This window comes from Bombina bombina, chromosome 7, assembly GCF_027579735.1.
Source record: "Bombina bombina isolate aBomBom1 chromosome 7, aBomBom1.pri, whole genome shotgun sequence".
Taxonomy (NCBI): Eukaryota; Metazoa; Chordata; class Amphibia; order Anura; family Bombinatoridae; genus Bombina; species Bombina bombina.
Window position 1 is genome coordinate 56,649,021 of NC_069505.1, and position 23,168 is coordinate 56,672,188.

General features: G+C 39.4%; 1 protein-coding gene across 1 annotated transcript in view; it reads left to right on the plus strand.

Annotated features, from left to right (window-relative positions):
- Positions 1-23,168, plus strand: part of LOC128665880 (inositol-trisphosphate 3-kinase B) — a 310,718-nt gene that overhangs the window by 184,748 nt on the left and 102,802 nt on the right. The window contains exon 3 of the mRNA XM_053720127.1: positions 22,504-22,588. Coding sequence (XP_053576102.1) covers positions 22,504-22,588 — 85 coding nt within the window. The remainder of the gene's footprint in view (positions 1-22,503; positions 22,589-23,168) is intronic.

The window sequence follows — 23,168 nt, forward strand, 5'->3', positions numbered from 1 at the left end:
CTGTTTGCGATTCTTCCTCGGGTCATTGCTCTAATCAAACAGGAGAGGGCGTCAGTGATTCTCATTGCTTCGACTTGGCCTTGCAGGATTTGGTATGCAGATCTGGTGGACATGTCATCTCTGCCATCTTGGAGACTTCCGTTGAGGACAGAACTTCAAATTCATGGGCCCTTCCTTCACCCAAATCTAGTTTCTCTGAAGCTGACTGCATGGAGATTGAACGCTTAATTTTGTCCAAGCGGGGGTTTTCTGACTCGGTCATAAAGACCATGATTCAGGCTTGTAAGCCTGTAACTAGAAATATTTTCCATAAGATATGGCGTAGATATCTTTATCGGTGTGAATCCAAGGACTACTCATGGAGTAGAGTTAGGATTCCTAGAATTTTGTCTTGTCAATTTTGTTACTCAAACGTCTGGCGGATGTCCCAGATGTACAATCCTTTTGTCAGGCCTTGGTCAGAATCAGGCCTGTGTTCAAACCAGTTACTCCTCCATGGACTCTTAATTAGTTCTCAAAGTTCTTCAAGGGGCTCCGTTTGAGCCTATGCATTCCTTAGATATTAAAATATCTTGGAAAGTTTTGTTTCTTGTTGCGATTTCTTCCGCTCGTAGAGTGTCAGAGCTCTCGGCATTACAGTTCGAGTCTCCTTACCTTATTTTCCATTCAGATTTACATACTAAATTAGGATTTCTTCCTAAAGTAGTTTCTTATCAGAACATTAATCAGGAGATTGTTGTTCCTTCTTTGTGTCCTAATCCTTCTTCTCAAAAAGGAACGACTTCTGCACAATTTGGACGTGGTCCGTGCTTTAAATTTTTGTCCCTCCCGTATCATCTGTGTACTCTAGCTTGGGTATTGAATCCCATTAGGTTTAGCTTTTAACAAGAATACCAAGAGAACACAGCAAATTTGATGAGAAAAGTAAATTGTAAAGTTGTTTAAAATGACATGCCCTATGTGAATCATGAAAGTTTAATTTTGACTAGACTATCCCTTTAAGATAGGGCACACAATTTAAATTTACTTTTATTATCAAATGTACTTCATTCTCTGTTGCAGCTTTTTTATTTTGTATGCAGCACCGTATGACTAGCATAGTTATTGGATAAGAGGTGAAATGACATCTCATTTAAAAAAAAAAAAAAAAGTTTTGCGGTAGGCGGCTGGATGTTGGTTATGGACTTTAACAATTATACAAATAAAATAATGTTGGAGCGCATTCTTGATTGAAATTTATGAATAAAGGTAGAGTTCAATTTTTTGTATTGATTCGGGAAAATTGCACATTACAATTTACCATAGCCTTAATTATGTGTTGTAAAAGAATTTTGCATTATACTTTCATTATTTGTTTTGCCACATTTTCCTTTATTTTAAAGGGATATGAAACCCATATTTTTTCTTACACTTTTCAGATAGAACATACAATTTTAAACAAATTTCCAATTTACCTCATTATCTAATATGCTTTAGTTTCTTGGTATCCTTTGTTGAAGAAACATCAATGCACATAGGTAAGCCGATAACGGACTAGTTAACGAGTGGCGCGTTAACGGTTACGCGCAAGTAATAAGGGGTTTGTCGTGGCTGTTTGCGCTTGTCGGGTTGAAAGTAAAAGCTTGAGCGCAATTGAAGGTAACGCGCTTTTGGTTACCGCAACCTTAGAGCTCTGGTTAACTGTTTTGTTAAAAAAAAGTGTTGCAAAACACATAAAAATACATTACAAAGTACAGTTACACTCATAATAACACATCTAAGAAAAAGTATTCAAAAAGATATTCCACAAAAAAAGTTATAAAGGCTCAAAGATATGAGATCTCAGGTGTTAAAAAAACAAAAGTCAGGCAAAGGGCTTTTAAGGGACACTAAATCCAAATGCTTTCTTTCATAATTCAGATAGAGCATCAAAGCAGCAATATTAAGCAACTTAATTTACTCCTATTATCAATTTTTCTTCGTTCTCTTGCTATCCATGCCCATGAGGGTAAAAGCAAGAATTTAAAGCGTAGGAGCCGTCCCATTTTTGGTTCATTACCTGGGTTACGCTTGCGTATAGGTTGGCTGAATGTAGTCACCAATATTGATCACCAAAAGGTTAGAAAAACAGCACACCTTCTCTGCTTGTAGTGGGGCACGGAATAAAGGACTTGCCAGGTCCCAGTCAATCCGAGTATAAAGAATATTCCAGCCTCCAATTTCTTTAAAAGACCTTTATTTCATATAGGGTCCTGAGTAGAAATGACAACGTTTCAAGCCTAAACAGGTATATATATACATGATTAAGAGCCTGTTTAGGCTTGAAACGTTGTAATTTCTACTCAGGACCCTATATGAAATAAAGGTCTTTTAAAGAAATTGGAGGCTGGAATATTCTTTATACTTGTAGTCACCAATAAGCAGGCGCTATACAGGGTGCTGAATCTTAAATGGGCCGGCTCCTAGATTTACGTTCCTGCTTTTTAAATAAAGATAGCAAGAGAACGAAGAAAATTTGATAATAGAAGTAAATTAGAAAGTTGCTTAAAATTTCTGCTCTATCTGAATCATGAAAGAAAAAAATTGTGTTTAGTGTCCCTTTAACATTGAGATACATACATATACATCTCTAATGTATATAAATGTATATGTCTATATCTGTGTATATATGTATTTACAGATGTGTGTGTGTGTATATATATATATATATATATATATATATATACACACACACACACACATATAAACACACATACATATGTACACACACACACACACACACACACACATATATATATATATATATATATATATATATATATATATATATATATATGCATGTTGTCTTACTCCAAGCTGTATAGGCTCGAAAGCCTACTACCAATTAAGCATATTAGGTGATGTGCATCTCTGTAATGAGAAGGGGTGTGGTCTAATGACATCAACACCCTATATCAGGTGTGCATAATTATTAGGCAACTTCCTTTCCTTTGGCAAAATGGGTCAAAAGAAGGACTTGACAGGCTCAGAAAAGTCAAAAATAGTGAGATATCTTGCAGAGGGATGCAGCACTCTTAAAATTGCAAAGCTTCTGAAGCGTGATCATCGAACAATCAAGCGTTTCATTCAAAATAGTCAACAGGGTCGCAAGAAGCGTGTGGAAAAACCAAGGCGCAAAATAACTGCCCATGAACTGAGAAAAGTCAAGCGTGCAGCTGCCAAGATGCCACTTGCCACCAGTTTGGCCATATTTCAGAGCTGCAACATCACTGGAGTGCCCAAAAGCACAAGGTGTGCAATACTCAGAGACATGGTCAAGGTAAGAAAGGCTGAAAGACGACCACCACTGAACAAGACACACAAGCTGAAACGTCAGGACTGGGCCAAGAAATATCTCAAGACTGATTTTTCTAAGGTTTTATGGACTGATGAAATGAGAGTGAGTCTTGATTGGCCAGATGGATGGGCCCGTGGCTGGATTGGTAAAGGGCAGAGAGCTCCAGTCCGACTCAGACGCCAGCAAGGTGGAGGTGGAGTACTGGTTTGGGCTGGTATCATCAAAGATGAGCTTGTGGGGCCTTTTCGGGTTGAGGATGGAGTCAAGCTCAACTCCCAGTCCTACTGCCAGTTTCTGGAAGACACCTTCTTCAAGCAGTGGTACAGGAAGAAGTCTGCATCCTTCAAGAAAAACATGATTTTCATGCAGGACAATGCTCCATCACACGCGTCCAAGTACTCCACAGCGTGGCTGGCAAGAAAGGGTATAAAAGAAGAAAATCTAATGACATGGCCTCCTTGTTCACCTGATATGAACCCCATTGAGAACCTGTGGTCCATCATCAAATGTGAGATTTACAAGGAGGGAAAACAGTACACCTCTCTGAACAGTGTCTGGGAGGCTGTGGTTGCTGCTGCACGCAATGTTGATGGTGAACAGATCAAAACACTGACAGAATCCATGGATGGCAGGCTTTTGAGTGTCCTTGCAAAGAAAGGTGGCTATATTGGTCACTGATTTGTTTTTGTTTTGTTTTTGAATGTCAGAAATGTATATTTGTGAATGTTGAGATGTTATATTGGTTTCACTGGTAAAAATAAATAATTGAAATGGGTATATATTTGTTTTTTGTTAAGTTGCCTAACAATTATGCACAGTAATACTGTCACCTGCACACACAGATATCCCCCTAAAATAGCTATAACTAAAAACAAACTAAAAACTACTTCCAAAACTATTCAGCTTTGATATTAATGAGTTTTTTGGGTTCATTGAGAACATGGTTGTTGTTCAATAATAAAATTAATCCTCAAAAATACAACTTGCCTAATAATTCTGCACTCCCTGTATATATATATATATATATATATATATATATATATATATATACTGTAGTTAGTGAATCCTTTTAGAATAGCACACACACATATATATATACTGTAGTTAGTGAATCCTTGTAGAATAGCACACACAATCAAATACAACAACCTGGTGCACTGCTTTCTTTTTTAAGACACGATGAGTCCACTGATCATCTTAATTACTAATGGGATATTCACCTCCTTGTCAGCAGCACCACAGCAGAACACCACAGCAGAACTGTTAAATAGCTCCTCCCTTCCCTCCCACTCCAGTCATTCTCTTTGCCTACGTTAGTGATAGGAAGTGGCAAAGTGAGGTGTTAGAAAAGATTCTTCAATCAAGAGTTTATTATTTTTAAAGCAGTACAATATTGTGCTGCTTTGTTCTAGGGTGTAGCCGTAGTCCATATCAGTCTCTTCAGAAGAGCAGTGGTGGCTTTAGAGCAATGGGTCCATTTCAGTCTCTTCAGAAGAGCAGTGGTGGCTTTAGAGCAATGGGAACTTGTGGGACATAATTCTCACTGCGCCTCCCATATTTTGTGCTGCCCTAACTCTGAAAAATCTGAGGGATATTACTCAGTATTTTCTCTTATTTCACAGGCCCATGTGAGGGAGAGGACCTCTCAAGCCTGGGAGCTGCCTTTGCTGTCGGGCAGAATGAGGTAAGTGCTGACTTTTATTTCTGGGGTTAAAAAAGACTCAGAAGAAGTTAGACACTTATTTTGTGAGAATGGACATATAAGGAAGCCCTTAAGGGAGTTGGGCACTTTATATTTATCAAGCATGAATTCTCCTTTTTATTCAGGAGACTATATGTGACAGTTAGATGCAGGCACAAATGGCATAAACAGGATCTCTACCTGATCTCAAGGCTGCAGTATCAGACACATCGCTCTGGCCAGTTACAGCTACTTTAAAAATCAATTGTGGTTCACATCTCCCGGCGGTTACATATACAGACATGCCGACCGGGAGATCACTGTATTGACATCGCCCACGATGGGCGCAATTGGGCACTTTATATTTATTAAGTAGGACTATCTGGCGATTGCGGTGGTCACATCTCCCGGCGGTTACATAAACAAACAAAAATGCCAACCGGGAGATGACTGTATTGTCAACGCCCACGACGGGCGGTACTAGGGGAGGCGACATTTGCATAGCGCGCCTTTTTTCCCCTTCTCTTCCGGTGAGTCTGAAAGGAAGTGGTACAGTTACTTGTCCTATTACGCATCCTCTATTATATCATGCGTAATTAGGACCGGAGACTGTCTTCCGCTGTTGCGGTGGAGTTCCGGATCTGACCATACTGCTCAGAGAGGAGTTAGTTTTATTGGTCAGGCAGGCACCTCAGCAGTTCCCTGCTGAGGTGTAATGGTAAATTGCAAGTCTATTTAAGCTTTTCTGGCTATTTACATGCAAATAATAAAAAGAGAAAAAAAGTTACCATTTTAAAATTTAAAGTGATAGTAATGTTTTTTATATATTGGGATTTTTATTAAAAAATTTAATTTTTCTTTGATATCTTAGTTCAGAATGGACCAAGAGGTCATGCAGAGGGTCACTTGTTTTTTGTGTTGATGCCAATGTGGAACCATCAATACCTTTTCTATTCCTCATGTATGAGAGGAAGTTAATCCTTAGGAATAGTCTTTTTTTCTGAGACATTTCCCAAAGAGGATGCTGTTCAGAAATCTCATGACAATGTTCAATATAAGCAGTTTTCTCCTCAGGAGTCCCAAAATTTTATTACCCTCACATGCAGTGCCCTGTGCTTCCTCTATAACTCATTCTGGGTTATGTTACAAGACATCACTCCTCTCATGTCTTCTGATGCGTTGTCGGCTTTTCCAATGTTGCAGGGAAAGCGATAGAGGAAAAACAGATATTCAGCAAGCAAGGTTTCTGACACAGTGTAATTTCTCTTGCTGATAGTGAAGTTGTACCTTTCAGGTTTAAGCTAGAACACCTCCGTCTGTTACTCAAGGAGGTTTTAGCTACTTTGGATGACAGCGATCCACGGTCGTAGTTAATCCTGGAAAAAAAGAGGTCCCCAAGGTGGAACGAGCTGTTTTCACCTTAGCTAAGAGAACTACTATACCTTTAGAGGATAGTTGTGCTTCAAAGATCATATGGACCAGAAATTAGAGGGGTTACCCAAAGAGGTACACCAGGGCTTCCAATGGCAGCCAGCTGTGTACATTGCTACCGTCACTGCTGCAACGGCATATTGGTTGACTCGTTGCCTGACGCTATTAGGACTGACATTCCCCTGGATTTAAAATCCAGGATAGGATAAAAGCTCTTAAATTGGCTAATTCCTTTTTTACGGATGCTTCCCTTTAAGGTATCAACTGGGAGCAAAGATTTCAGGTTTCTCTGTTCTAGCTCGCAGAGTCTTATGGTTAAGACCTTGGTCTGCGGATGTATCCTCTAAGTCTAAGCTTTTAGCGATTCCTTACAAGGGGAAAACCTTGTTTGGACTGGGCTTGAAGGAAATTATCTCTGATATTATGGGAGGTAGGGGTCATCTTCTCCCTCAAGATTTGAGAAACAAACAAAAGGGATGACAGAGTAATTTTCGTTCCTTTTGAAATTTTAAGGGAAATTCTTCCTCTTCCGCCTCCAAGCAGGGACAATCTAAGCGTACATGGAGACCCAACCAGTCTTGGAACAAGGGTAAACAATCCAAGAAGTCTGCTATTGAATCCAAGACAGCATAAAGGGCATGCCCTCAATCCGGGACCGGATCTGGTAGGGGGCAGACTTTCCTTCTTCATTCAGGATTGGGTTCGGGAGGGTCAGGATCCCTGGGCAATAGAAATAGTGTCTCAGGGGTACAAACTGGAGTTCAAAAGTTTTCCTCCCCGAGGAAGATTTCTTCTTTCAAGATTGTCTGCAAGCCAGATAAAAAAAGAGGCGTTCTTATGTTGTGTAAGAGACCTCTCCTCCCTGGGAGTGATTATTCCTGTTCCAGTACAGGAACAGGGGCAGGGTTTTTATTCATATCTGTTTGTGGTTCCCAAAAAGGAGGGAACCTTCAGACCTATCTTAGGATGCATAGCTACATGTTCCTATCCACAGGGATCATCACAAGTTCCTAAGGTTTGCCTTCTAGACAAACACTTCCAGTTTGTGACTCTTTCTTTCGGTCTGGCCACGGCTCCCAGAATCTTCACAAAGGTTCTGGGGTCTCTACTGGCGGTTCTAAGGCCACAGGGTGGCGCCTTATCTGGATGATATTCTAGTCCAGGTGCCATCTTTTCAACAAGCAAGATCCCATACCGACATGGTGTTATCTTTCCTGAGAACTCACGGGTGGAAGGTAAATTTGGAAAAGAGTTCCTTAGTCCCAAATACAAGGGTGACTTTCTTGGGAACCATAATAGATTCCATATCTATGAAGATTTTTCTGACAGAAGTCAGGAAATCAAAGATTATCGATACTTGTCTAGCCCTTCAGTCCACTCCTCGGCCGTCAGTGGCCCAGTGCATGGAGGTAATCAGGCTGATGGTGGCGGCTATGGACATCATCCCGTTTATTCGGTTCCACCTCAGAGCTCTGCAGTTAAGCATGCTTAGGCAATGGAACGGAGACTATGCAGACTTGTCTCCTCGAATAACCCTGGAGCAGGAGACGAGGGACTCGCTTCAATGGTGGTTGTCTTTGGATCATCTCTCCCAGGGAACCTGCTTTCGCAGACCATCCTGGGTGATTGTGACAACAGACGCCAGCCTTCTAGGGTGGGGAGCTGTCTGGGGTTCCCTAAAGGCTCAGGGAGTTTGGACTCAGTCAGAGTCTGTTCTTCCTATAAACATCCTGGAACTGAGAGTGATCTTCAATGCTCTTCTGGCCTGGCCTCAGTTATCCTCGGCCCAGTTTATCAGGTTCCAGTCGGACGACATAACTTCAGTGGCTTACATCAATCATCAGGGAGGAATGTGGAGTTCCTTAGTGATGACGGAGGTAACCAAGATAATACAGTGGGCGGAGGCCCATTCTTGCTGTCGGCGATCCACATCCCAGGAATGGTCAACTGGGAGGCGGTCTTTCTGAGCAGGCAGACATTTCATCTGGGGGAGTGGGAACTCCATCCGGAAGTGTTTTCCAGCCTGATTCTCAAATGAGGTCAGCCAGAGTTAGATCTCATGGCATCTCGACAGAATGCCAAGCTCCCGAGATATGGGTCGAGGTCCAGGGACCCCCAGGCGGAACTGATAGATGCTCTGGCGGTTCCTTAGACCTTCAGTCTAGCATACCTATTTCCTCTGTTTGCGATTCTTCCTCGGGTCATTGCTCTAATCAAACAGGAGAGGGCGTCAGTGATTCTCATTGCTTCGACTTGGCCTCGCAGGATTTGGTATGCAGATCTGGTGGACATGTCATCTCTGCCATCTTGGAGACTTCCGTTGAGGACAGAACTTCAAATTCATGGGCCCTTCCTTCACCCAAATCTAGTTTCTCTGAAGCTGACTGCATGGAGATTGAACGCTTAATTTTGTCCAAGCGGGGGTTTTCTGACTCGGTCATAAAGACCATGATTCAGGCTTGTAAGCCTGTAACTAGAAATATTTTCCATAAGATATGGCGTAGATATCTTTATCGGTGTGAATCCAAGGACTACTCATGGAGTAGAGTTAGGATTCCTAGAATTTTGTCTTGTCAATTTTGTTACTCAAACGTCTGGCGGATGTCCCAGATGTACAATCCTTTTGTCAGGCCTTGGTCAGAATCAGGCCTGTGTTCAAACCAGTTACTCCTCCATGGACTCTTAATTAGTTCTCAAAGTTCTTCAAGGGGCTCCGTTTGAGCCTATGCATTCCTTAGATATTAAAATATCTTGGAAAGTTTTGTTTCTTGTTGCGATTTCTTCCGCTCGTAGAGTGTCAGAGCTCTCGGCATTACAGTTCGAGTCTCCTTACCTTATTTTCCATTCAGATTTACATACTAAATTAGGATTTCTTCCTAAAGTAGTTTCTTATCAGAACATTAATCAGGAGATTGTTGTTCCTTCTTTGTGTCCTAATCCTTCTTCTCAAAAAGGAACGACTTCTGCACAATTTGGACATGGTCCGTGCTTTAAATTTTTGTCCCTCCCGTATCATCTGTGTACTCTAGCTTGGGTATTGAATCCCATTAGTAATTAAGATGATCCTTGGACTCATCGTGTCTTAAAAATGCTTACCTGATAAATTTATTTCTTTTTTGACATGATGAGTCCACGGCCCGCCCTGTTCTTTTAGACAGGTTGTGGGTTATGTAAGCTTCAGACACCTCTGCACCTTGGCTTTTCTTTTCTCTTCCTAACTTTGGTCGAATGACTGGAGTGGGAGGGAAGGGAGGAGCTATTTAACAGCTCTGCTGTGGTGCTCTTTGCCTCCTCCTGCTGACCAGGAGGTGAATATCCCATTAGTAATTAAGATGATCCGTGGACTCATTGTGTCAAAAAAGAAATACATTTATCAGGTAAGCATAAATTTTCTTTTTAAAAAAAAAAAAAAAAAAAATTTAAAAAAATTAACGCCTTTAATGAAATGGCAAGCACTCACTGACGTTTTATCAAAAGACAGTTTTTACTGTGCAACATGTTTGAGGACGGGCGGATGCCCGAAAACGTTCACTAAATTGTTTGTTGCACAGTAAAAACTGTCTTTTGATAAAACGCCAGTGAGTGCTTGCCTTTGTGGAACTTTTTTGTATACAGAGTTGGCGAGCACCCTGGGAGCTGTGATGTTATGAGTGTGCTGGGTTCCTTTGGACTTTTGTATATATATATATATATATATATATATATATATATATATATATATATATATATATATATATATATATATATATATATATATACACACACAAACATATACATATACATACACACACATATACACACATATATATATATATATATGCGTTGGAGCCTTTTGCAGGTAACTAGATGAAAACATGAAATAGCATATTTATGCAATATTCATATTTAATAAAGTCAGGAACAGAGCATGTAACAACCGTTAATAGGATTGGCAAACCTTGAAAAAGTTGACGTTGTACCATCAAAACGTGCGTCGGATTTTGGACATTACATTGGACTATTTTATTATTATTATCGGTTATTTGAGGGCCAACAAATTCCGCAGCACTATAAACAAAGGCGTAGTAGAACAAAACAATTATAGGGATCTAATGGGTAGAGGGCCCTGCCAAGAGTTGCACTTTTGTAGTCAGCTCTTAAGAAGGTGATCTACAAACAGCTGGACTCTTAGGCTTACATGCTAAGGGGGTTCAGGGGATAGCAATGGAGGAGAGGAACTGGTATAAAGTAATGTTAGCGTAGGTTGTATGCATCCCTGAACAGTAGTTTTTTTAGGGAGCGCTTGAAGTTTTCAAAACTAGGGGAGAGTCTTGTGGAGCGAGGCAGAGAGTTCCACAAGATGTGAGCCAGTCTGAAGAAGTCCTGTAAACTGGAGTGCGATGAGGTAACAAGAGAGGAGGAGAGTAGGAGGTCATGAGCAGAGCGAAGGGGACGGGAGGGAGAGTATCTGGAGACAAGGTCTGAGATATAGGGGGGAGCAGTGCAGTTGAGGGCTTTGTATGTCAGAGTGAGAATGTTGTGCTTAATCCTGGAGGCAAGAGGAAGCCAGTGAAGGGATTGGCAGAAAGGTGCAGCAGATGAAGAGCGACGTGTAAGGAAGATGAGTCTGGCAGAGGTATTCATTATGGATTGTAAAGGCAGGCAGGGAGAACAGAGGGGACAGAGTTGCAGTAATCGAGGCGGGAAAGAATGAGAGAGTGGATTAAAATCTTAGTTGTGTCTTGTGTAAGGAAGTGTCTAATTTTAGAGATGTTTTTAAGGTGGAAGCGGCAGGCTTTAGCCAAGGACTGAATTTGAGGAGTGAAAGAAAGATCTGAGTCAAATGTGATCCTGCGATGGAGTTGTCGACAGTTATAGAGAGATTGGGGGTGGAGATTTTGGAAGAGGGGGGGAAATGAGTAGCTCAGTTTTGGAGAGATTTAGCTTGAGGTAGTGAGAGGACATCCAGTTGGAGATGTGAGAAAGACAGTTAGTGACACGGGTTAGCAAGGAAGGAGATAGATCTGGTGCAGAGAAGTAGATTTGGGTGTCGTCGGCATACAAATGGTATTGGAAACTGTGGGACTTTATTAGGGAACCTAGTGATGACGTGTAGATTGAGAAGAGAAGGGGACCGAGGACAGAGCCTTGCGGTACTCCAACAGAAAGTGGTGATGGGGCAGAGGAGGCCCCAGAGACTATGCATATGTTTGTATCTGTTTGTATCTGAAGTCTGGACTTAGGGGGATCCTTTTTTATAAATGCATCAAGCCGTTTGGCAATCATATTAACGGTTGTTACATGGCTCGCTCCTGACTGTTCTGTATCTTTTACCTGGAATCTTTGACGTTCAGTCATTGCCTTTGGTACAGCCGTGGGGCTCAAAACCTACAAGCTCTACCTCTAAGAGCTTAGATATAACTCTATACTATGCGAGTACACTTCTTAGCAGTTACTATGTTCACTATTGTGTCCTCTCTCTCTCTCCCATATGGTTGTCTGAATTCAACTGCATCCATCTCCAATCAAGTATATGGGATTCACCTGTATATGAGATTTTCATGCTGGGTTAGCGCACTTGAGAATATCAGGTGTGCGAGTGAGTTGGGTGTTAGGTTGTTTTTCCACTTTTTTTGCTCCCTATTTTCTATTGGGAAATAGGTTATCTTGCACAAAATATTCTAAGTTCGGCTTTTTACGCGCGTTGGGTTAGCATCCAAGCGAGAACAGTTTACTTTCAACTCATAATACGAGCGCGACCCGACGCGCCAAAAAGCTTACATTCAAGCGGGAGCATTAAATAGCGCTCTACTTGTAATGTAGCCCAATATGAGGCATATACAGTATATGCAGCCACCAATCAGCAGCTCCTGAGCCTACCTAGGTATGCATTTTAACAAAGGATACCAAGAAAGCAAAACAAATGAGAAAATAGAAATAAATGCAAACCTTTTTTACAGTCTATGCTCTCTCTGAATCATGAAAGAAAAACAAGGAGTTTCATGACCCTTTTAACTTTGAACATGATGAGGTTTCCAATTCTGAAAGAGCACCTAGCAGGCATCACAAGCCTAACTCTGCCACATATCTGTCCCTAACTGGCCTCAGCAGAGATTATCTGTTCACGAACAAAGCATTTTTATAGCTAACCCCAGACATACATTTCAGCCTATGTGAGCCTTGTCAGTTGAAGTGCTGATAAATCCCTCTAGGTTATAGAATCCACATTTCAGGCAAAAAGAGGCTGCACCCTGAGTTGGAACCATCCCACAGAGAAGGACCTGTATGTCTCCTGTTGAGTGCCTCTCTACCGTTATTTTAAGGGACAGTTTACTTCAGAATTTGTATTGTTTAAAAAGATAGATATCCCCTTTATTACCCATTCCCCAGTTTTGCATAACCAACACAGTTATATTAATACATTTTTTACCTCTGTAATTACCTTGTATCTAAGCCTCTGCAGACTGACACCGTATCTCAATTCTTTTGACAGACTTGCATTTCAGCCAATCAGTGCCCTCTCATAAGTAACTCCACGGGAGTGAGCATAAAGTTATCTATATGGCACACATGAACTAGCAATGTCTAGCTGTGAAAAACTGTCAAAATACACTGAGATAAGAGGCTGCCTTCAAGCGCTTAGAAATTAGCATATGAGTCTACCTATGTTTAGCTTTCAGCAAAGAATACCAAGAGAACAAAGCAAATTTGATGATAAACGTAAAATGTCCTATCTGAATCATGACTGACCCTTTGTAAAGTTATGTTAAACATGCATTAACAACTTTGTCCTATTATGTAGTGCAACTCAAATCTAGACTAATAGGGGCCTAGTTATCAAGCCGTCAACCTCAAATACGCTGGAATTCCGCATCGTATTTGTGGCGAGGCTGATACGCCTTAGTTATCAAAGGCTCGAGACCGGCAAAAGTAGAATTTTGTGACGTAAGCTTCGATCCGCCGGACTCAGTCCGACACAGATCGATTCTTACGTCACTCCAGATGTTCCGCACACAAGTGCGGCACATTCTCACTACTTTTGCTAGTTATCAAAAAACTAGCAGGTACGCTCTGCACTTTTACGGCCCAGCGTACCTGGTTTTCAAACCGCCACCCCTGGAGGCGGCGGATCCCATAGGAATCAATGGGAGTCTGACCATAGCGAAAGTACAAGTTCGCTGCTGACAGACATCCCATTGATTTCTATGGGAGATGTCTACACCTAACACCCTAACATGTACCCCGAGTCTAAACACCACTAATCTGTCCCCCCCTACACCGCCGCAACTAAATAAAGTTATTACCCCCTAAACCGCCGCTCCCGGAGCCCACCGCAAGCTACTCTATACATATTAACCCCTAAACCGCCGCTCCCGGAGCCCACCGCAACTATAATAAATGTATTAACCCCTAAACCGCCGCTCCCTGAACCCGCCGCAACCTATATTAAATGTATTAACCCCTATCCTGCCCCCCCTACACCGTCGCCACCTATAATAAATTTAATAACCCCTAATCTGCCCCCCCTACACCGTCGCCACCTATAATAAATTTATTAACCCCTATCCTGCCCCCCACTACGCCGCCGCCACTGTAATAAAATTATTAACCCCTAAACCTAAGTCTAACCCTAACCCTAACGCCCCCCTAACTTAAATATTAATTAAATTAATCTAAATAAATTAACTCTTATTAACTAAATGAATCCTATTTAAAACTAAATACTTACCTTTAAATAAACCCTAATATAGCTACAATATAAATAATAATTATATTCTAGCTATCTTAGGATTTATTTTTATTTTACAGGTACCTTTCAATTTATTTTAACTAGGTACAATAGCTATTAAATAGTTATTAACTATTTAATAGCTTACCTAGCTAAAATAAACTGAAATTTACCTGTAAAATAAATCCTAACCTAAGTTACAATTACACCTAACACTACACTATACTTTAATAAATTATTCCTATTTAAAACTAAATATTTATCTGTAAAATAAACCCTAAGATAGCTACAATATAATAAATAATTATATTGTAGCTATCTTAGGATTTATATTTATTTTACAGGTAACTTTGTATTTATTTTAGCTAGTTAGAATAGTTATTAAATAGTTATTAACTATTTAATAACTACCTAGCTAAAAGAAATACAAAATTACCTGTAAAATAAATCCTAACTTAAGTTACAATTAAACCTAATACTACACTATCATTAAATTAATTAAATAAACTACCTACAAATAACTACAATTAAATACAATTACATAAACTAACTAAAGTACAAAAAATAAAAAAAGCTAAGTTACAAAAAATAAAAAAATAAGTTACAAACATGTTAAAAATATTACAACAATTTTAAGCTACTGGCCTAGATTTGGAGTTCGGCGGTAAAAGGGCTGTTAACGCTCCGCAGGCTTTTTTCTGGCTGCACCATAAATTTAACTCTGGTATCGAGAGTTTAAACAAATGCTGCGTTAGGCTCCAAAAAAGGAGCGTAGAGCATTTTTACCGCAAATGCAACTCTCGATACCAGAGTTGCTTACGGACGCGGCCGGCCTCAAAAACGTGCTCGTGCACGATTCTCCCATAGGAAACAATGGGGCTGTTTGAGCTGAAAAAAAACCTAACACCTGCAAAAAAGCAGCGTTCAGCTCCTAACGCAGCCCCATAGTTTCCTATGGGGAAACACTTCCTACGTCTGCACCTAACACTCTAACATGTACCCCGAGTCTAAACACCCCTAACCTTACACTTATTAACCCCTAATCTGCCGCCCCCGCTATCGCTGACACCTGCATATTTTTTTTAACCCCTAATCTGCCGCTCCATAAACCGCCGCAACCTACGTTATCCCTATGTACCCCTAATCTGCTGCCCCTAACACCGCCGACCCCTATATTATATTTATTAACCCCTAATCTGCCCCCCACAACGTCGCCGACACCTGCCTACACTTATTAACCCCTAATCTGCCGAGCGGACCTGAGCGCTACTATAATAAAGTTATTAACCCCTAATCCGCCTCACTAACCCTATCATAAATAGTATTAACACCTAATCTGCCCTCCCTAACATCGCCGACACCTAACTTCAATTATTAACCCCTAATCTGCCGAGCGGACCTCACCGCTACTATAATAAATGTATTAACCCCTAAAGCTAAGTCTACCCTAACACTAACACCCCCCCTAAATTAAATATAATTTTAATCTAACGAAATAAATTAACTCTTATTAAATAACTTATTCCTATTTAAAGCTAAATACTTACCTGTAAAATAAATCCTAATATAGCTACAATATAAATTATAATTATATTATAGCTATTTTAGGATTAATATTTATTTTACAGGCAACTTTGTAATTATTTTAACCAGGTACAATAGCTATTAAATAGTTAAGAACTATTTAATAGTTACCTAGTTAAAATAATAACAAAATTACCTGTAAAATAAGTCCTAACCTAAGTTATAAATAAACCTAACACTACCCTATCAATAAATTAATTAAATAAACTACCTACAATTACCTACAATTAACCTAACACTACACTATCAATAAATTAATTAAACACAATTGCTACAAATAAATACAATTAAATAAACTAGCTAAAGTACAAAAAATAAAAAAGAACTAAGTTACAAAAAATAATAAAATATTTACAAACATAAGAAAAATATTACAACAATTTTAAACTAATTACACCTACTCTAAGCCCCCTAATAAAATAACAAAGCCCCCCAAAATAAAAAATTCCCTACCCTATTCTAAATTAAAAAAGTTACAAGCTCTTTTACCTTACCAGCTCTGAACAGGGCCCTTTGCGGGGCATGCCCCAAAGATTTCAGCTCTTTTGCCTGTAAAAAGAAACATACAATACCCCCCCCCAACATTACAACCCACCACCCACATACCCCTAATCTAACCCAAACCCCCCTTAAATAAACCTAACACTAAGCCCCTGAAGATCTTCCTACCTTGTCTTCACCATACCAGGTTCACCGATTCGTCCTGGCTCCAACATCTTCATCCAACCCAAGCGGGGGTTGGCGATCCATCATCCGGTGCTGAAGAGGTCCAGAAGAGGCTCCAAAGTCTTCCTCCTATCCGGCAAGAAGAGGACATCCGGACCGGCAAACATCTTCTCCAAGCGGCATCTTCAATCTTCTTCCATCCGGTGCGGAGCGGGTCCATCTTGAAGCAGGCGACGCGGATCCATCCTCTTCTTCCGTTGTCTCCCGACGAATGACGGTTCCTTTAAGGGACGTCATCCAAGATGGCGTCCCTCGAATTCCGATTGGCTGATAGGATTCTATCAGCCAATCGGAATTAAGGTAGGAATTTTCTGATTGGCTGATGGAATCAGCCAATCAGAATCAAGTTCAATCCGATTGGCTGATCCAATCAGCCAATCAGATTGAGCTCGCATTCTATTGGCTGTTCCGATCAGCCAATAGAATGCGAGCTCAATCTGATTGGCTGATTCCATCAGCCAATCACATTTTTCCTACCTTAATTCCGATTGGCTGATAGAATCCTATCAGCCAATCGGAATTGAGGGGACGCCATCTTGGATGACGTCCCTTAAAGGAGCCTTCATTCGTCGTAGTCCGTCGGTGAAGAAGGAGGTTCCGCGTCGGCGGGAGGAAGATTCAAGACCCGGCTTGGAAGATGACATCGCCCGGATAGAAGACCTCTTCAGCGCCTCTTTGAAGATGACATCGGCCGGATCGAAGACTTTTCTTCAGCGCCGCCTGGATGATGACTTCATCGGATGGAAGATTTCTTCAGCGCCGCTTGGAGGATTAACTTCTTCCGCTCCGGATGTCCACTTCGGTTCCATCGCTGCTCGGCTGAGTGAAGACAAGGTAGGATGATCTTCAGGGGATTAGTGTTAGGTTTTTGTAAGGGGGGTTTGGGTTAGATTAGGGGTATGTGGGTGGTGGGTTTTAATGTTGGGGGGGGTTGTATTTTTCTTTTACAGGCAAAAGAGCTGTTTTCTTTGGGGCATGCCCCCACAAATGGCCCTTTTAAGGGCTGCTAAGGTAAAAGAGCTTTGAACTTTATTTAATTTAGAATAGGGTAGGGCATTTTTTTTATTTTGGGGGGGGTTGTTATTTTATTAGGGGGCTTAGATTAGGTGTAAGTAGCTTAAAATTGTTGTAATATTTTTAACATGTTTGTAACTTATTTTTTTATTTTTTGTAACTTAGCTTTTTTTATTTTTTGTACTTTAGTTAGTTTATGTAATTGTATTTAATTGTAGTTATTTGTAGGTAGTTTATTTAATTAATTTAATGATAGTGTAGTATTAGGTTTAATTGTAACTTAAGTTAGGATTTATTTTACAGGTAATTTTGTATTTCTTTTAGCTAGGTAGTTATTAAATAGTTAATAACTATTTAATAACTATTCTAACTAGCTAAAATAAATACAAAGTTACCTGTAAAATAAATATAAATCCTAAGATAGCTACAATATAATTATTTATTATATTGTAGCTATCTTAGGATTTATTTTACAGGTAAGTATTTATTTTTAAATAGGAATAATTTATTAAAGTATAGTGTAGTGTTAGGTGTAATTGTAACTTAGGTTAGGATTTATTTTACAGGTAAATTTCAGTTTATTTTAGCTAGGTAAGCTATTAAATAGTTAATAACTATTTAATAGCTATTGTACCTAGTTAAAATAAATTGAAAGGTGCCTGTAAAATAAAAATAAATCCTAAAATAGCTAGAATATAATTATTATTTATATTGTAGCTATATTAGGGTTTATTTTATAGGTAAGTATTTAGTTTTAAATAGGATTCATTTAGTTAATAATAAAAATATTATTTAGATTTATTTAATTAATATTTAAGTTAGGGGTGCGTTAGGGTTAGACTTAGGTTTAGGGGTTAATAATTTTATTACAGTGGCGGCGGCGTAGTGGGGGGCAGGATAGGGGTTAATAAATTTATTATAGGGGGCGACGGTGTAGGGGAGGCAGATTAGGGGTTAATAAATTTATTATAGGTGACGACGGTGTAGGGGGGGCAGGATAGGGGTTAATAGGTTTAATATAGGTTGCGGCGGGTTCAGGGAGCGGCGGTTTAGGGGTTAAACTATTTAGTTGCGGAGAGGTGCGGGATCAGCAGGATAGGGGTTAATAACTTTATAATAGAGGGCGACGGTGTAGGGGGGGCAGGATAGGGGTTACTAGGTATACTGTAGGTGGCAGCGGTGTCCGGGAGCGGCGGTTTAGGGGTTAATACATTTATAAGAGTTGCGGCAGGGTCTAGGAGCGGCGGTTTAGGGGTTAATACATTTATAAGAGTTGCGGCGGGGTCTAGGAGCGGCGGTTTAGGGGTTAGTAACTTTATTTAGTTGCGGGGGGCTCCGGGGGCGCCGGTATAGGGGTTAGAGCAGTGTAGTTTAGTGTGAGTGCTTAGTGACAGGCTAGCAATAAAGCTGGGAAAAAGCCGAAGAGCAGCGAGATCGGATGAGTGATAACTCTCACAGTCCGCTGCTCATCGCCCCGCGGTTTTTTGACAGCTTTATTTGATAACTTAGGCGTATTTTTTCAGGTCCGCGGCGGCAATGTGAGGCGAGCTTAGGCGGGCGTATTGGGCCGGCGAAGCCAGAAAAGTAGACGGCTTGATAACTACCCCCCTAATAGTATTTTTTGTTTTTGCCATACTTAGTTGTGAATGTGTTTTCGGCATCAATATTTCTGCATATTAGTGTTGCTCCCCATCTAGCCCTCGTTCTTTGTAGTCTTTTTTTTTCACCCTCATACACATCTTCACTGACCAATCAAAAGCTTAGCCATGTGGCTCACTATAGTCCATGGATAAATTACATGCATACATAGTATCGTTACAAACGCATACTTAATTTAGCCAAGCAAATTCCACTATGGATTAACGTCACTGAGCATGTGCTTGTTATTGAAGTGCATGCGCGGCACAGGAAAGGGGAGTCTCAATTAGCTAAAAGTAAACACTGATTCAGTGTGTGCTAGGAAACAAGCCAGGAAGATATTTAAAGTGGAACTTAATTTTATTTAAAGAAAGTACGTTTTTGGCAATCGTAATTGCAAAATGTATAATGGGTAAATTAAATTCTAATAAGTTATTAATTACTCAATATATATATATATATATATATATATATATATATATATATATATATTTATATAAATTGTGCCAGCACCCCTAGTTTAATAAATGTCACAGTTCTATATACTGAGATAAGATATTGTGTGTCCTATATAGGACCACACTTCTCAGTATAGTGCACGGATAAGGGTATTTAGTTAATATACATTTAAACAAGAAGAAATAGACCCTTATTTCTCCAGCACCCAACTATGTCTGAAAAATATATACTTTTAGACAAGGAAAGATTATTGAGTCAATAATTCACATACTCTATGAAAATGCGTAATTATAAGATTTATATATCAATATCAGCATAACAATAAATCATAAGCATGATAGTTAGTTACATTTGTCTAACATTTCACCTGAATGGCTTAAATATATTGTTTTTCTGAAAAAGTCAATTGAAGGCGGAGCATACTGTTTAAATGTTATGGAGAGCAATCTCCAATCATGCACAGCCGGAAGAAGCCCGAATGGAACCCGGGTGAAACGCGCGTAGCTGCTTGTTTGTTTGGTTGGAGTGGTGCAGCAGCTGAGCACCGTCCAACAGCTGATTCCCAAAGATAATCATACTCCAGTGAAAACTAAGGCGTGCGGATGCACTGAAAGAGCCAAGAAAGTACGGAGGAAAAAGCAAAGGTGATATCTCCAAACCCGGTTTCAATCGAAACAATTGGAAGCAACGAGCAGGTAGATATGGCACCATAATATGTCACTATTGAAACATCGAGGAAGCAGGTACTTGTTTATTATGTCTCTACACGCAACATAGAACTGTCACAGCGAGTTAAATGTGGTATGGAAGAGTTGCCATTTTTTTGCTGAAAGTGATACAGTTACAAATTTGCATTGGGAGTACGAAGATACAAGTTACACCTGCTGTGTTAGTGTTACACAATAATTGGTGCTGTCCTTGCATTAACGTTGGTTTCCAATCCTGGGATTACAAATGTGCCATAACAAAGGCATTTTGAAATTATCCAATACCGGTTAATTAACGGACTAACTTACTAACTTCCACTAACAACCCGGGTTGTGGACTTTGAACCTTATAATTTGGGGGTCATGCTTATGATTTATTGTTATGCTGATATTGATATATAAATCTTATAATTACGCATTTTCATAGAGTATGTGAATTATTGACTCATTAATCTTTCCTTGTCTAAAAGTATATATTTTTCAGACATAGTTGGGTGCTGGAGAAATAAGGGTCTATTTCTTCTTGTTTAAATATATATATATATATATATATATATATATATATATATATATATATATATATATATATATATATATATATATATATATATATATATATATATATATAATATATATATATATATATATAGAGAGAGAGAGAGAGAGAGAGAGAGAGAATTTCATTATAACTATGTGTCTAAAGCAAACTTTACTAAAATTGCTTGTTTTTTTTACAAGGGAAGGAATACTTGCTGGATTCTGTATAGTGTTACGTTAGAATGTGGGATAGTGTTACATTGTTTGGGAAATCTACACCAATATTCTAACCCTTTGAACATGGATTTGATGCATTTTGGTGGTACAAAAATATGTATAACTACATTTTCAGTTAAAGGGACATTTTACACTAGATTTTCTTTGTATAAATGTTTTGTAGATGATCCATTTATAAAGCACTTCTGGGAGTGTTTTTGTAACAATGTATCTTTTTTCTAAATCTTTGATAACATTGTGCTGATTCAGACTCCTAACTAAGCCCAAAAGTTTCAGATGCAGATCCAAGTCTACAGATTTGTGCTATTCTTGTTTGTCTAAAGGGTCTTTTCATATCTAGGGGGAGGGGGGTCTGCTCTCAGCCCCTTTCATTGGGTGTTCCAGCCTTATCAACAGTGCTAAATTGGGAGTGTGACAGACCCTTCTGTCAGTACTGAAAGAGTTAACTTTGTTCAGCTTTGAGAAGCTATTTTCTAAAGACAGGTTTGGTAGCATCAGCTATTGTGTACTGTAATTAAGTTTTAGTGATAAACATTCACATTGTTTAATCCCATCCAGAGAGCAGACGCCCAAGTGATAAGAGAGGCTTATGTGTGTGTCTTGTGTTTAACTTGTTATCTGCTTAAGTAATGTAATTCTATTGTATCATGTCAAAGGGCATTTTCCCTCTATCTAATGTACAATATTCTTTCAACCCCCCATCTGGGGTCAGACCTGCATAAATACTGGGCATCTAGCCTTCAATAAATTACATTCTGTTTTAACCTTCAATGTGGAGCCTGGTCTCATGTTTGAGGGGGGAATTAGCTGGGTTGTGAGTTGCTGATCTCACATTCAGGGCATCTTCCATCTGGTATTAAACCTTGGTATCCTGTTGGTACCGTAACAGGGAGCTTCTAAGTAAGTTTTTAAAAGGTTTTATACTGGATTTTTAGATTAGTATCTGTGCATATTATTCTCTATAGTAGGGTCTATTGCATGCAGTTATATGAAAATTGATGTACACTGTCCCTTTAAAATGACCACAGGCTTGCAAAGCAGTTTAGGCAGAAGTGAATACAAAGAATTTAATTTTCTTTCATGCTGCAGAAAGAGTGTATATTTTTTAACAACTTTCCAATGTGCTTTGTTCTCTTTGTTGAAGCAGCAGCAATGCACTACTGGGAGCTAGCTAAACACATTGGGTGAGCTAATGACAAGAGGCATATATGTGCAGCCACCAATCAGCAGCCAGCTCCCAATAGTGCATTGCTGAGCCTACCTACTATGCTTTTCAGCAAAGGATACCAAAAGAACAAAACAAATTAGAGAACAAGTGAAAAGGAAAGTTGTTTAAAAATGATATGCTCTATCTGAATCATGATAGAAAAATGTGCGGTTTCACGCCCCTTTAATTAAGCCTTTATTAATTAAAAAGACACATAAAATGTTGTGCACTAATACATTGTGTGTAACTGTTTTATAGACCAAGTCCTGGAAGACTTTCTTCACGATGGTGCACTGGTCCCTGAGAAGACAGAATTCCTGGGTACAGCTGGCTGGGCACGAAGGTACTGAAGAATTACTGATATTTATATAGTACTATTCTACCAAAAATAGATCATAGGTTTTGTGCACAACCTCTGGTGTAATCATCAGCTGCGACTAGAGTGGTCACCTCAGCCTTGTTTTCCTTGACACTTATAAGTTACACATGCTGCAGGGTTTTCTGGGAGGAACATGTATTGTACCAAAAAATATATATAAAGTGATTCACTCTGTGTAAGTGATACAACAAGGAAACTATATATGTATAAAAAAATAAAAAAATGTGATCAAACAGTGCACAAAATATAATTTGCTATTAGGAGAATTGAACTCTGGATGTTAAATCCTTAGGCTAACAACACAGCCACTACTCTGTCAGTTCCCACTGTGATACACTCTATGTAAGTGATACAACAAAACAAATAAATAATGTGATCAAACAAGCACAGTGCATAGATAGAAATTAAAAAAATATACTTAAATTATAATTCACCACAGATGAAAATAGATGTAGAACGTCCCACTTTATTTTCTTGAATTCTTCTGTTATAATAATGTCTTAATGTGGTTTCCTCAAAAAGATAGAAACATAGACATAGTGCA